This window comes from Seriola aureovittata, chromosome 17, assembly GCF_021018895.1.
Source record: "Seriola aureovittata isolate HTS-2021-v1 ecotype China chromosome 17, ASM2101889v1, whole genome shotgun sequence".
In the NCBI taxonomy this organism is placed as follows: Eukaryota; Metazoa; Chordata; class Actinopteri; order Carangiformes; family Carangidae; genus Seriola; species Seriola aureovittata.
Genome location: NC_079380.1, coordinates 15,721,272 through 15,736,758, shown reverse-complemented (window position 1 = coordinate 15,736,758; position 15,487 = coordinate 15,721,272). Strand labels below are relative to the sequence as shown.

Here is a 15,487-nt window from a genome sequence, read left to right as displayed (position 1 = left end):
TAATTAATATTTCAAAAACAAAAAAGGCAAAAAAACAAACAAACAAAAAAGCCCTAATCCCATACCCCACCCCACCCTCCAAAAAACCTTTACAACTGAGAAAAAAAAAAACCCTTGAGGGTGATAGGCTAGAATCCCACAGTGCTAAAGAGTGAGACGCTCATTGGTTTTAGGAATACACAGCATGGCGATGTAGCGCTAGTTCAATCTGAATCAGGGGAAGGAAGCTGGAGGCAGAGGGCTCGACATCACTCACCTCTCCACCCCCCTTCCCTCCACCCCCTTAACAAAACAAAACAAGAACAAAACAAAAAACACATTGGATCCCAAAAACCCCTGCAATAGATCAGCCACTTAAGAAGTAGGCCATAAAAAATCCCCATCTTCCGCCCCCCCACACCCACAACACTTGTGCATAGTTTCATGATCCTTTACAACCAGCTCATGTTTTACAAACATCCTCCAAAATGTGAAAAGTTCCACAAAAGTCTGATTTATCTATTAATAATACCCGCTGTGGGACAATGAAAGAGAGAGAGAGAGAGAGAAAGAGGAAAGAAAGATTAATGCACAATGTTCCTGATTCAGTCAGGACGGGACCTCATTAAGAAAACACAATAAAGATTCAAACATACAGCATTTTGCATGTTATTCACCGTCTTTCTTTTTTTTTTTTTCAACAATCAAAATCATTGACCATTTTTTGTTTTTAAATGTAAAGCAATTTTTATATATAGATTTATATATAAAGCACTCCATTTTCATTTAAAGTCCATTATTTGGTTATTATGTAACTGCTACGGATTTAGAAACAAAAGGTATTTTCTCTTCTTCTGAAATCCATAACTTTCAGTGCTTAAAATTGTTTCTTTTAAATCATCCTTTTCTTTTTACTCATCATAAAAATGTACATTAAAATGGCGTGGAGTTGGTACTCTGGAACCCTGGCCTTCCTGAGACAAGATCCACTTTTTCGTGTGTGCAAGATAGTGAGCAATTATGTCTTTTTTTCTTTTCTTTTCTTTTCTTTTCTATAAAGGAAAATATATATAATCAACATAAAACATACAGGCTTGAGATAGTCCATGAAATCAACATTAACACCGAACAAAGAAGGTTAAACAGAACAAGACAACACTGTTCAATCCCAGAGTTCTGAAAGTAGCACACTAAATCTTCATTCTGTGTTGCACTTTTTTTTCTTTAAAAAAAATGGAAGCATGTGTCCTTTTTTTCTTTTTTCCAACATTCCCATGGTTTAATTCCTTTGTGTTGCAGATTTTTTTGAACTCCAGAAAAAAACAAAGTGTTTGTAAACTGTCAGTGGCCTTGCAGGAAAACGAATGACAACATGAGTGAAACGAACATAAGTGAAAACAGAACGAAAGCTAACAAACCAAAAAGGTAGGCACCTCTGAAGTGAGCCCTAGAAGCCAAGGCTCAGTCTGATGTCTTGTCCTTCACTCTCTCCGTTGCTCAGATTTGGGAGAGCTGAAGTCCTTCTACCCCAATCTATGGCCACAGGTCTGCAAAATACTTTTTTTGCTGCATTTTTTTATACATATGTGATTTTTTTTTTTTTTTAGTTTTCTTGTTTTTTTTTTTTTTAGGTTTATAGTCCGAAAAATGGTGCAATACTCAATTATGATCCATACTTTCTTGGATTATTCCACAATGAAAGCCACTAAGGTAGATAAACATTACATTTTAAAAACACACTTATTTTAGTCCTTGAGTAAACATTTACACATGAACTGTCCCCGTCTCCCCTCAGTACTTGTATCATGTTGTTCATTTAGCTGGATGAGGGGTGAGGCCGACACTCAGTGCAACGCTAGAGGCTAGTAACAATTAACATCAGAATATATTTTTGACAAGCAAAAAGAAAAAAAACAAAAAAACAAAACAAAATCAACAACATAAGTATACTGAATTGAAAAGAAACACGAGGCGGAAATTCCTCCGCTGTAATCACGAGCTCTCATACATATTTTCACCTCACGCACTAAACATTCATACAACATACAGTACAAGCAGCCTTGTGCAAACACTCAAATACAACAGATGTAAATTTGCCTTTAGATCGATCTTTGTTTTCAACAACACTCGTATTTCAAATTTGATTCACTCTGAACCGATGTTATCAAAAATCTCTGAAGTGTATGAATGAGACAAAAAAACCACTACAAAAAGTGTTCACATTACATTATTGGCGCTTCTTTTGATTCAAGTATTTGTTTTCATTATTTTGTATTACTCTGATATGTTTATGATCTTGTTTTCTGGGAAATACAATGTTGAGGAGGATACACAGGGTAAGGGCTGAAGCCAGGGCAGGGGAGGGGAAAGGGCTTGGGCTAAGTGGAAAACAGAGAAATCTAGCCATATACACACATACACCCATTATATACTCTTGGTTGTATACCGTATATGAACTAGCATGTGCATATTCAACCCAGGCCTTTGTTTTTTTTGTTTTTTTTTTTAAAGAGATTTTCTAATTTAAATGTTTTTGAGGCCCCTGCCCCAGAACCCTTGTCTGATCCATGACTGAGAAACATATTTTGCTCGAGCTCCAGTTGCCTTTGAGTCGATGTGACTTTAAAAAAAAGGGAGAGCATCCGATTTCCAACACTAGACAGGTAGATAAGGGTGCAGGCGATGGGCGTGGGAGGGGGCGGGACTCTCAGTGCTGGTGCTGCGCCAAGAAATCCAGGGCACATCTGAGACACGACCTCCATCCCAGTCACCCATCCCCCCACTCCACATTCAACTCCCCAATTCAACGGAAGTTCCTTGATTCAAGTCCAGTGTGGAGTAAATGCAGGTTTTCAGGAACAAACAAACACACAAACAAACAACACAGGCAATAGTGATTGTTTTGTTGAATGACATGAGTCTTAAGCAACTCTGGAAGAGGGCGTATCCCCTAAGTTTTAAGACTTGGTACCGAACTTGAGGTCTGTCCCTGTTTCTGCTGATACGTTGGGTCCCTGCTTGGACCCTGACCCTAAAGCCAGATGTGCAGAAAAGACCTGTTATATATTTCGGCTGGCGTGACCTTCCGGTTGGAGATCCGAAACGAACCTCCTGGATACAGCTTCCCCAGATGTGGCCCAGAGAATGAGCCTTGACGGGGTGAGAAGGCGGCAGCTTGCAGAGACACAGAACACAGACATCTCAGCCTCAAAGTGCACAGCTGAAACAGACCTTTTTTTTTTCTTTTTTTTTTTTTATAGTTTCTTGTTTTTGCGAAAAACCTTGATGATAAAGAAAAAGATAATGTTTTTGGTTTTTAAAGAGATGTACCCGATGTGACCCATAAACAGTGCACAGACACTTACAGGGACCACCCCACCCCGTCCTCCTCCTCCTGCAGCCTGATTCTCCACTAAATTTCCAGTCTCCTGTTGGTGAAAGACCAGCACCATTCATCTGTCCTGCCCTTCTACTCCTCAAGCCTCCTACAGCTGGAGCTTGCGGTGTACGCCCCTGCAGCAATAAAAGGAACTGAAGTCTCATCACGCTAAAGATAAATTAGGATATGGCAAAGTGGAAGTAGATATTGGAAAGATCAGTTGGCACAAGACTGAAGAAATGACTCTGTTTGCCAACGACTAGTGCCTCCAGCAGGTCATTTAGTGTCATCTAGTAGCTCTGTCCACACAGTGGGAGACCAAACCCTTGAAGAAAGACTCTTTCAGTGTCCCCTGCACTTTATCGAGGGGGGGTTTCAAGGGAAGCTGCCTGGTAGTAAAGGTTGATAGATTAAGTGAAGATTGGCAGATGTGGGCGATGGCTGTGATTTTCTAGATGGCTGTGAACGAACACCTCCTTGTCTTTGCATAGAAATGGAAGGCTGTTATCAGTTGAGGTGGTTCTAAGCGTAACTGAGTGCTCCCAGAGTTAAACATAAAGCACCAGTGTGAGTGAGGCGCATCAACATTATAGAAAGTGTGTGTTATGAGACAACATAGAGTAGAGGTTTGGTGCCCCAGGATGGACGGAGGAAGTCGGCTCACCATCCTGGAGAGAACCTTTGACTACACAACCTTTCCCACTTGATTGGACTCTTCAAACCCCCTGTCTGACTCCAACATAAAGACCGCCCCGACTTTGCTTTTCTACTGAGATCTGCAGTGTTTTTTATGGCCTTGCTGCACGGCTGAGGCGTACCTCTAAACTACACACTGGTCCTGCCTCTAAGGCAGTGGGAGGGGCAGGAGAGAAGCTGAACACTGCATAAAGACCAATGTTAAAAAGCCATGAAATCATCATCAGAAAACAATCATTAACTATATCATCAATGATAACAGCAACAATATCAGCAAACTTCTTACAATAATAAAATAAAAATGCACACTGGCAATTCCATAAGTGAAACCAAGAAAAAAAAACAAACAAACACATCAAACGCCTCCATCTCTGGCTAAAGTGATCCTTGCAGGAGAGAGACAGAGAGAGACTGGAAGTGGAGGTTGCTGAGGACAGACTCTGGCACAGCAGTAGTAGTAAATTTAATACATGTGGGCCAGTTCTGAAAGAGCTGCTCTTGGCCTGGAGGCCCGGTGAGGGGGCAGGGGGGTGGGTGTGAGAGTAAGACGAGGGAAGCCAGTCTGTAGGGATCCGCAGGGAGGCAGCGAGCGAGGGGGAGGGAGGGGTGAGGGCTGCCGCAGAGCACTGCGCTCTGCAGCAGGCAGGCACTCAGTGGCCACACTATCACACAGGTTGGCAGGGCCTCCAATAGATAGAAAGAAGAGGGAAAAAAGAAAAAAAAAAAGGATGAAAGAGATGGTGATCCTCCCTGCTGGAGCCAGTAGAACATAAAAACGTCGAGCGCTTTCCAGACACCAAGGCTAAAGATTTCAAAGTATGCAATGTAACAGTGATATTTACTTTGATAAAGAGGGTGAGGATGAGTGCTTTGGGGTCTTTCCCTACTGCACTCATCATCAGTTGAGTTAGTTCTTTCTTTGTATTTCCCTTCACTTTGCTACCATGTTTGAAATCCTTCTTGGTCCCACTGACTTGAGGGAAGAAGGATTGAAAAAAAAAAAAAAAAAAAAATCTTCACATCCATATTAAGTTAAAAAATAAGTATACAGAGAAGCCACTAAGCAGATTGCTTTTTTGTCTTTGTTTTTCAGTTTTTATTTGCCAGTGTTGCTTCTCCTTTCTTCTATTCGTTGGCATTGAGGGTACGACGAGCTGCGATGCTCTTGCTAAGTGCTATGATAGACCACCTATTCACAAAATCTTTGCTTCATACTCTTCTACTGATGCAAATTTGGGCCAAAAGAAAAAAAAAAAGGTCATGGGTCATGTGGTCTTCTGGGCAAAAAGGGAAACAGGCTCCTCATTTTGGTTTGATGCCTTCTCATCAAGCACTCATACCCCCCCCCCCCCCCCTCCACACACATACGCACACACGCACACACACGCACACAAACACACACGCACACACACACACACCTGTCTCTCCCTCTCCCCCAAAACTAGTCACTGGCATAAGTGTGGAGAGTGAGCTGGTTGAAGAAGTGCTTTGTGTGTATGTCCTTGTGGTTGAAGATGGTTGAAGACCAGCTTGCTACTCTCCTGAGCTCACACACTCTTGGGAGGGGTTGAAGGGTAGTAGTGGCAGTTTGTGGGTAGGGTTGGGGTTGTGGGGGCAGATACAGTTTTTGCAGTTCAATCATTCCTTGTAGTCTCTTCTCTTTCTGAGAGAGGCCATGGTAGGGTGCTTGGACGGTAGAGTCTGTGGCTTATATTGCACGTCACTTGAAATGGTGTTTTGCGGGTGGAGTTGGGTGGGGGTGGGGGTGGTGGGGGTCGTTGAATACAGACGGTTAGGAAACATTTACGACTTGAGGTTTTCCACTACATCAGTGAGAGGGTCAGAGACTGAGACCAAACTGCAGGTTGCCCGCAGAGGAGTTGAGGTGCATTGAAGTGTTTTTTCTTTACAGTTCCATAGTAATAGCAGTGGTTCATTTTGTCGTCTGTCACGTCCGTAACTGTACATGCGACAACCCCCAAAACTATCCCCGCCACCAGGTAAGATTGACAGACACATTTGAATAATTTCATTTCTTAGCTTTGTTTGCAATGGTTCCAGAAGAAAAAGAAAATAATAAACACTACAAAAATAAATGGCTTGAACAAGGCGAACAGAGTTGCATCATTCCCTTTGAGCGAACTGAGGAACTCAATCTGCTTGCAAAAATGCACTGAAGTTGTGAGCTGTGGTTGCTTATGTTAAGCAGCAGCAGCATGTACTCTCCACTCAGGTTTCACTGGCTCAGAAATAAGGGTGTGCAAGTGTCCGTATGCTTCTTCACCAAGTACAGAGTGAGTGAGGATAGCAGGGCAGGAAAGAGGTTAAGGCTAATATTAGTGCTGAGAGAAACAAATGTCGAGTCTGGACCAGCTGAAAGTTCGACAACCACTCTGATTGAAGGGTTTTACTTTGGGAATGATGCCTTTTTCATGGATCTCTGAGGTGCAGTATGATTGCCTCAAAAGGCAGAGAGGGATTACGCAAGTTTAAAGAAGATGGCAGCTCGTCATTGTGTCAGTTTGACTAAAGTACATGTTTCACACTGCGAGTTCTCAAACGTTCATCTCTGTAAAAAGTTCTTTGTTGAATGAAAGACTTCTTCCTGTGTCTCCAAAAGAAAAAGCTGAACACTGTGACCAAAATCTCTCGCTGAGATTCACAAAATAACTGCAACTGAAATGTCATTAAAAACAAAAGGAGTAGAGGAGGTTGACGAGGGTGAGCAGCAAGGATGTAGCCTCGTCCTCCTCTCGTCTCTCCTTTTCACCGTTACACCCACACTGATTATCTCCACATTGATTTGAAAGGTTTTTGCTCCTGTTGGTGATCAATTCGTCCTGGGCTCTTCTGTCCTACATGGACTCCCCACTCAGCAGGTCCCCAGGCAGCAGCGTATTGATTGGGGTGGGACTCCCCATGACCCGTCCCTCCTCTCCACTCGGGGGTCCCCACAGGCTAGAATACTGCTGTACGCCACCCCAAAGCAACTCCCCGCCCGTCTTTGCTCCGCCTGCTCCCAGGCCACTGCTACTGCTGCTGCCATTGTTGTTGTTCCAGTGGGGTGAGTGACCGATGGGATGAGAGGCTCCGGACCCGGTTCCACCCATCCTTGTCTGATTGGTGCCTGGAGTGGCCTGCCAGCTGGTTGTTCCGCCGAGCGACTGGCCCTGTGCAAAGAAGCGGTTCACTTCCTCCTCCCCAGCAAACTCTGCCAGGATGGTGGTGTTCCCAAGCACACACCTAGACAAGAGATGAGAGGGAAAATGTAGATGAGCAATGGTCAACACTCCTAAAACTCCACTTTGAAGCAATGCATTAATAGACATACATGTGCAGGGACTTCTGAGCCTTGGCAGCTTCATCCTTGGAGCTGTAGCGCACCACAGCGTTGCCCTGTGTCAGGTTGAGGTGGAATGTGATGAGGGGGCCGTGCTGCATGCACAGTGTACGCAGAGTTGAACCATCAATCTAAAAAACAAGGATGAAGCCCACAGAAAGAGTAAGTGGACAGATACAGTTGATTCTCTGAGTCCTAATTGCTGAAAGGATAAGAGAGAGCATCTGATTGTAAACCGTTACCTGTGGAGTGAGGTTCCTCAGAACCAGCCAGCTACTGGTTCTGGTGGAGCTGTCTGTACTCCATGTGGTACCTGCTGTGTATTAAGACACAAAAAGGTTACTAAAACTGATTGGGTGTTGTCGATTTCTACTACGAGGAAAGAAAAACCACCCAGTGTCAGTTGACACTTGTTCAACCACAGTAAGAACACCCTGAGGTGTAGGCAACCGTGCCTACACTCTACCTTCAAAACTGGCTTGTGGTTGTATGCCACATCAAAGTGCTGCTTGCTATTTGAATATGCTCGTAGTGTAGATTCCATGACCATACTCACTTTACTCTACACCATGCCTACATCTGACTTTCAGGCAGCTGGAAAAAATGTTAAATCTATTCACTCACCATTACAAGAATTATTATGGAAATATTATAATTATTATAGGCACTCCCAATTCAGAGCGCACGGCTCTTATAGATTTTTTTCTGCTCACCTAAGTTGTTTGAAGCTATTTCTTGTGATAATAAGAGATAATAATAAAATTAATTAATGTGGGATTTTGACAAAAATGACAACTGACTTGACTACTTTTGTTATCTTCTTTATCTACATACAAAAAGTTTGTGAAAAGGTTCAAAAGTACAGAGTTGCAGAAGGAAGCAATTAAGGAGGGAAGCATAAGTATCTCAGTGTGTGGCTCTCTAAAGATTTCACAACAAGACACACCTGAGGTGTAAGAGCTGCTCCAGCCCTGGGCCAGACCCAGGGAGTTGCCCCCCCAGGTGGAGGAAGGCTTGGTGTTGGTGAGGCCAGGTGGGGGGCGGGAAGGGGCTGTGGTGCTGCTCCGGGGGCCCTGGGGGACCTTCCACAGCTCGTGGGACAGAGAGGCCTGGCTGTGAGAAATGGGGCCTGGAGACCAAGTAGATTTCATCTCTGACAGTTTACCTGGATGGAAAAGATGGGAGGGAAATGTTGGCCTGCAGAACCAAGTGACCGAAACACAGCTGCTCCCAAAGGAGGGAGTACTGCAGAGCAAAATGAGTGCTCAAATATCTCAATAGAATTTTTGACCAAAGTTGTATAAAAAAGAACAAAGTTAAATGTAAATACAGCAATGATAAATAAATCCCTTTCACTGCATAGTTATGACATAACTAAACATTTAACAAGTGTTTACTGTTCTTCAAAATAGTCCGACAACAACAGACTTTACTTCACTCAAACAGATCCAACAGTTATAGTACATCAAGAAAAAACAGAAAGCTACACCTTCTTCTGTCTCACACTTCCCATGCCACACACAAGAAAGAAGGAGAAACAGTAACACCACGGGGGAAATATGCACTGCATGAGAGGCAAAGTTGACAGGGAGAGGTCATATTTAATCAGGAGCAGTGACATGAATGAAAGAGAGGTGGTTATCCAGTGAATAGTCGAAACTCTGGGTGTTACGGTAACAGGAGGAAGAGGATAATGTTGATTTGCAGCGATTGAGCCACTGCAATGTGGGGTGGGGTGGGGTTTATGGATAAACCATGTACCTGCATCGTCTGTCTCCGGGGGTGACAGACTGAATGAGCTAGTGTAGGCACTGACTGGCCAATCAGTGGAGGGAGGCAGAGCCTCGTTCTGAGATGAGGTGGGAGAGGAGCCTAAGCCGATGCCAGCAACACAAACAAATAGACAGACACAAACAAATAAGAAAAAAATAGCAGAGAGAGAAAATGGAGTAAAGGAAAAATGCACAACAAATGATGATAGTAAGCTCATTAAGAAGAGAAGAGTATAAACTGGTAAATGACAAGTGATTATAGAGGTAGTTAAAAGTAGGAAAATGAAGAACAAAAGAATAAGAAGCAGGCTCTCCCTGGTGGCAGCTGATGCACGATACTCTCAGACAATTTTAGTGGAATTGGAATACACAGGGACACAGTTTCTTTTATTTAACTTCTTTAGAAAATTGTGAGGGAAAAATATTTCCAAAACTTTGTTTGGACATACTTTGTTTTGCTGTACTGTGACATGGACCAATACAAAAAAACTTACAATCTTACAAAGAACACAATCAAAGATACTTAATTCTTTAAATTATTTTGATCCTGTTCTCACCTCCACTCCTGTCCCGCAGCAGGTAGCGGTTGACATCTTGGATGTTGGTGTTGATGGTGGGCCCACTAGGGACACTCCCGGGGGTCACGTTGGGGTCGGTCTCAGGGTCGATATTCTGGAGGCCCTTCCAGGGCACACCAGGGCAGAACTCTGGGAATCAAAATTAAAGGGTTGGCAAATGTTTTTGTATTACAATCAGGATGTAATTATGTGTCATTATAACCCATTTCTAGGAATGGAAATGTGATGCAAAATGTTTCACAGCTCAAAGTTTTGCCAGGATCCTGATTTGCTGCACTGTGGTTATTCTTTGACTTTTGTTTTCAACTTTGTGTTTACTTTAATGTTTTGCTATTTCTGACTAATCAAAAGAATAATATTGTTATTGATTGGGAGTAAGGAACACAGCTGAAAAAATTACTGCACAAGTAGCTGCCAACATGGCTGACTAGATGAAACAAAAAGGTTGACAGTCATCTAACCTGGTGGCCAGTTGATATTGGTCCCATTGGCCATCTTGTCACTGCTGCTCTTGCCCTGTCCCCAGCTGTCTGGGGGGACCAGGGGGCTGGTAGGAGACTCTGAGCTGGACATCAGGTTGTAGGGACTGTAAGAGTCCTCCAGCTGAGGGGGCTTACCAGGGGGGCCCAAATTGGAACCTGAGAAAGGCAAACAAATAATTAAGAGATAATACATATATATATAAAATATAAATTAATGTGAGAAATATTTTGGATTTTTTTCTCCATTCAAAAAATAAAGACAGTGTATATGTTAGACTTGCTTTGTTTGTTCACACTATTTTCATCCAACAGTTTGATATTCTTTTTTTTATGAAGAAATATATATAGAGTATATTATTAAAAAAAAAAAAGGTGTTATTTTGGTTTATCAGGATAGAGAGCCTGTTATTATAAATACAAACTTGACATCAGAATGAAACATGTAATCTTTAATTACCCAGGATTCCCTTTCCTTTCTCACCATGCTTGCCCAGGCTGGGCTCTAGAGGAGAGGAGCTACCAGAGAGGCTTTCAATGGAGTTTGGGTGCGTCCACTGTGATAGGCGCGATTGGGGCTGAGGAGGTTCCTTCATAGACAGACCTCCCACCTCCATGCAGTTTACATTCATGTTTGGATTCAGTCCAGCTGAAGAGAATGACACAACAGTGAGATGTTACTACACATGACCACAACTAGCAGTGCAGCATTATCTATTTGTCATTCAAAGAGCAAGGTTGACGCTACTCACAGAGAGAGTAGTGGCTGTAGGTGTTAGGAGATGACTGCGGCTCTTTGGTCTGCAGGTCAGGGAGGCCTGGAGCATGGGGGTGACCTGGAAATGAATCCAGGGTGGATTTGGCCCCACCAGGATGCAAGCCCGAGTGGGAGGGAGGTGGCTGCTGTTGCTGCTGCTTCATCAGCAGGGCCTGGGCCAGCTGACGCTGGTGCTGTTGGATCTGCTGCTGCATGTTATTGATTGTACGTGCAACCTGGGATGACATCACAATGGAGACAAGTTTAGGATCTTTACTTTGCAGGTGTTGCTTCAAACAACTGAAATAAACTGTTTTTACACCATTGTTATATTTCAGTGATCAAGAAAGAAAACTGAACGTTAAGAGGGAAACTTACTTGCTGCTCTTGTTGTCGAATGGGGCCAGAAACATTGCGCTGCGCCTGCAACATCTGCTGCTGAATTTGTAAACGCTGGTATGCCTGTGGATCAGAAATAAGCTCGGTTTCAATGTAAAAAAGATGTCAGTGTGTCCGTACCCACTGTTATAACTCAACAGTATCCAAAAGAATAAAATAAGAACAATGGCACACGTACTGAAAACATGAAAGTAAAAATTACAGTTCTATTAAAAATGCTCTTAATGCATTCAGGGCTCTTTGTGGGTTTGTGGTCAAAGATATGTACCATGTACACTCCACTCCAAGAAACTGTTCAGTCTAATAAGACTCACCAGTTGCAGCTGGTAAAGTTGATTCAGAAGGGTCATATGTTGAGGGTTTATTGGTGAGGTTAAAAGTGCAGGATTCAGACCAATGTTTTTTGCTGCAAACTGTAAGAGCTGTGCTTGAACCTGTGGGCCAACATTCAAAAAACAAGGTTTTAACAAAATTAAAATGTAAAGGAAAACATGTGTTTGTGATTGGTGTATAAAGTTTAAAGAGACTTAAACTGATAAATAATAAATGGGAACTTCTATCAGAGAAGTTTTTAAAGACTGTGATCTGAATGTGGAATATTTATCACTGCATACATTAAAAATCTTTACCTACTTATCTGTTTATACAGTAAGTAAAAAATGAGGTCACATGTGTGTGTCTGAATGTGTGTGTTTGTGTGTGTATACCTGAGGGGAGAGAAACTGAGGCACTTGAGCACGTAGACTAGGCTGAGAGGAGCTGAGAGGCGGCACTGGCGGCTGAGGAGGCGGCTGCGGCTGCTGCATGGTCCGGGCTTGTGCTGCTCCACCACCGCCAAACATTCCACTCTGCATCTGCTAGACAAAAGAAGAGTGGAAAGAAAGAGCAAGTCAACTTCTGCCTCAGTAAAAAACACTGGCTAGGTTGATCACAAGAAGTGGTTGTGTGATGATTCAGTTTCCTTGCATCGGTTTCACCACAGTGGTCTTGACAAGGCCACAGAGTTCCCGCAAGTCCTTAAAAAGTCTCTAAATCAATTATCTACATTCATGGCTTTGAAATGTTATCAACATTTTTATTTGAAGTTGCAACGGAGCAGTTTAGATGATGGGTGTTGCAAAAATGAATGTTAGTGATCTAATGCAATTACAATAAAATATATGACACCCAAAACAATTTTGCAATGTGCAGAGGGGCAGGGGGTGGAATAAAGGTTTAGACATTTTACCATTTTTTCTGTACACCAAGAACAAACACTCCATTCCTAGACAACAAAAATGTAAAGATAATTTGGGAAGATGGGAAAAACTTAGGGTGTCTCATTAGATTGGTGGTATATTGCTACAACGTACTACCTTACATTTAACATAGAGCCACTCTTTATCAAATAATGTTCCCCAGGAGTCCATTCAATAACACACCATACGCTGCTATCCAGCATCAAAATTCAAAACTATTTCATGCACGGTATTTTTTTATGTAAATTGATAAGTGACTGGCTCACCTTATCCATGAAGGGCAAGCGGGGGTCTGCTGAGGGGTCTTTGGAAAGAAGCGGAGGCCGAGGGCAGCTCATGGGCTTGTTGATGAGCCCGTTGTTGTAGTCGTGGCCGGCTATCCCCATCCCCCGCTTGTCCAGCTCTGTCTTCTTCTCCAGCAGGGCACTCATGGCCTGGTCCAAGTTCATGTTGTTGCTCTTCAGAGCCTCCTCTGCTGGATCCCTCTACAGAACAAACCACAAGGGTTCAGTGATTAATAAAAAAAAATCCCAGTGTTTGTTACAAGAATTGATTGACAGCAGTGCAGCAGTGTAGCAGTGTAGTGTCAATTCAACTCACAGGGAAGCCCATGTCTGTCAGCTGTTTGATGAGACGATTCATCATCCAGGCATCTTCCTGCTTCCCTGGGACCTTCCCCTGGGGGATATGGTGATGGAAATTCATTACGACCACAGTAACTCAATAATATTTCATTATGAAAATGCAATATCAAATTGTTTGCCAAGGACCACTCAATGTGTAATTCGCCCTGCTTCACACACCTTCTGTGGGCCCTTTTTAGATGCATTGCCCCAAGAGTTACAGGAGGAGTTGCTCTCTTGGGAGGCAGTGCTGTTCCACATGTCTCCCTCCTCAGCATCCCACTGGCTCAGCTCCTCACTTCCACCTCCCCATCCGTCTTGCATAGGTTTGGGGGCTGAAAAACACACAAGAGAAGATGTACACCAAGCAGTGTTAAAGGACAAATACGTAGATTTACTTTGACACATACCTTATGTGATAAATTATGATGCTATTTATTAAAATAAACGTTTAAAGTACATGCTTCTAATAAACTAACTACTAGTAAACTAACACCATATAACAGTAATAGAACATCGACGGTATTAGAACATTTATTTGGGAAAATGTTACCCTTTAAATGTCACTGTCAATTTGCATCTAACTGGTTCAATTTGAAGTTAGGTATCAAGCAGGTGGTTGTCCTCTTGTCTGATTTTTTTTTTTAAAAACGTTCAGTTTTTAAATACAAGAATAAAAATACTTTCAGTTTTAAAACATAACATTAAGGACTCTTTGATGAAAGAAAATGAAAGCAAAAAAAAAATCTGTCTTGAAAAATTTAACTCTGAAATATGAGACAGCCACTAGGGGTCAGTGTGGATTTCTGTGTGAAATCTCCAGCACTTTCCTTGTGCCATATTGATGTCCTTGACTTGACTTGTCAGGAGAGAATTATTGAACTTTTTTCATCAATGGAGCACCCATGTATTGTCATTACTCCTCAAAGGTACACACACTTGGTAAAGACTAACTCATAAAAAAACATAGGGTTAAGCTTTTTACCAGGTTTGCAGGATGCAGTTGTCATTGTCGGGTTGCCTCTGCCATAGCTGTCCGGGTTACCGTCTCCCCAGCCTCCACAGCTCCCACTTGGTTTGCCCCAGGCAGATGTCCCATTATCCACACTGACCGGAGAGGGTACAGGTTCCCCCCAAGAGCTCTCTGATTTTGTGTGGGAGCTGGGTAAGTCTCCCCAACCTTGAGGACACACAAGAAAAAATGCCTGTAAAAAAACTTTATTGTACATAAACCAATATCTTAAAAAAAAAAAAAAAAATCTAAAAAATCTAAATGGCAAAGTATGAATCATTGGGTCAAGCTGTTTGTGCTGGCTCATGTTAGCAAAATTTGTGCTTAAGGGTGTTTGATGCTGATGCTCACTTTAATTTAAAATTAATTTCAGAAAGAAAGTCTCCCTCACTGTGATTTTTGCTGAATAAGTCACTAACTTGTAGACACTCAGGCTATCTCACGTCTGATTAGTTGGTTCTTATTTGTTGACATAAACTGAGGTTCAAGTCTAACTGTGCCTCTGGTAATCGCTGTCACCACATTTATCCTTCTGTTTTGGAGTGTGAAATGCCAGTCGTGCAGGGACACAGAGACCTGGGCTTGGCTTAGCAGGATGGCTGACAGAGGGAGGAGATGCCCATTTAAGATCTGGCGCAGCCTGGTCTCTTTTGGCAAGAGAGAGACAGTGCTGTCTCTGGGCCTGCTGTGGTGCCAGGCTCAGCTTAGCTCTCTCTCCAGGGAGAGGTCAAGTCCTAAAGGCTGCTCCAAAATTATATCATAAAATTCAACCTTCTTGTATGACAGAGTACTGATAAGTACTGATCTAAACATGAAGTACTGGGACAAACTTTATAATGTCCTTGCTTTGTTTTTTTTAACCACTTTCTACCTTATCCTTATTTATGTTAACCCACTTCATGTACAACAGCCAGCAAATGTCAATGTGGAGTCAGCATGCAGGGTCAGGTGAGGGACAGCAGGGGGCGTCTGAACCCTCTCACTTCTTGGGGGCTTGCTCCACCTCCTCCCTTCAACTACTGACAGATGGTGGCTCCCATATAATCACACATTTCCGATCCTTCTCAAACTGCTTGTGGTGAATCGCTATTTTCACGAGGCACTTTGTAAACAGCATTCTTGTGCTTCCTTTGGGTACCCATGTGAGGTTTCCAGGGTGACCCACACAGACGCGCCTGGTGTTGTGAAATGTGAGGAGCCTCATGGAAGGACAGGGCTGGCACTGCTCAACTCAT

The 15,487-nt window shown here is 42.8% G+C and overlaps 1 protein-coding gene across 11 annotated transcripts in view; it reads right to left on the bottom strand.

The window, feature by feature from the left end:
• Positions 1–99: 99 nt before the first annotated feature.
• tnrc6c1 (trinucleotide repeat containing adaptor 6C1) overlaps positions 100–15,487 on the bottom strand; it is a 44,459-nt gene continuing 29,071 nt past the window's right edge. For 4 of the 11 annotated variants that reach the window (XM_056400608.1, XM_056400611.1, XM_056400618.1 and 1 more), the window contains 16 exons: positions 14,226–14,420; positions 13,421–13,575; positions 13,218–13,295; positions 12,884–13,102; positions 12,087–12,236; positions 11,694–11,813; positions 11,359–11,442; positions 10,976–11,216; positions 10,684–10,872; positions 10,206–10,382; positions 9,724–9,873; positions 9,156–9,266; positions 8,341–8,559; positions 7,637–7,710; positions 7,386–7,525; positions 100–7,297 (listed from right to left, as the gene is read on the bottom strand). In XM_056400608.1, coding sequence (XP_056256583.1) covers positions 6,910–7,297; positions 7,386–7,525; positions 7,637–7,710; positions 8,341–8,559; positions 9,156–9,266; positions 9,724–9,873; positions 10,206–10,382; positions 10,684–10,872; positions 10,976–11,216; positions 11,359–11,442; positions 11,694–11,813; positions 12,087–12,236; positions 12,884–13,102; positions 13,218–13,295; positions 13,421–13,575; positions 14,226–14,420 — 2,690 coding nt within the window. In that variant the 3' untranslated portion in view covers positions 100–6,909. The remainder of the gene's footprint in view (positions 7,298–7,385; positions 7,526–7,636; positions 7,711–8,340; positions 8,560–9,155; positions 9,267–9,723; positions 9,874–10,205; positions 10,383–10,683; positions 10,873–10,975; positions 11,217–11,358; positions 11,443–11,693; positions 11,814–12,086; positions 12,237–12,883; positions 13,103–13,217; positions 13,296–13,420; positions 13,576–14,225; positions 14,421–15,487) is intronic. The other 7 variants (XM_056400616.1, XM_056400617.1, XM_056400609.1 and 4 more) reach the window with 6 other exon arrangements.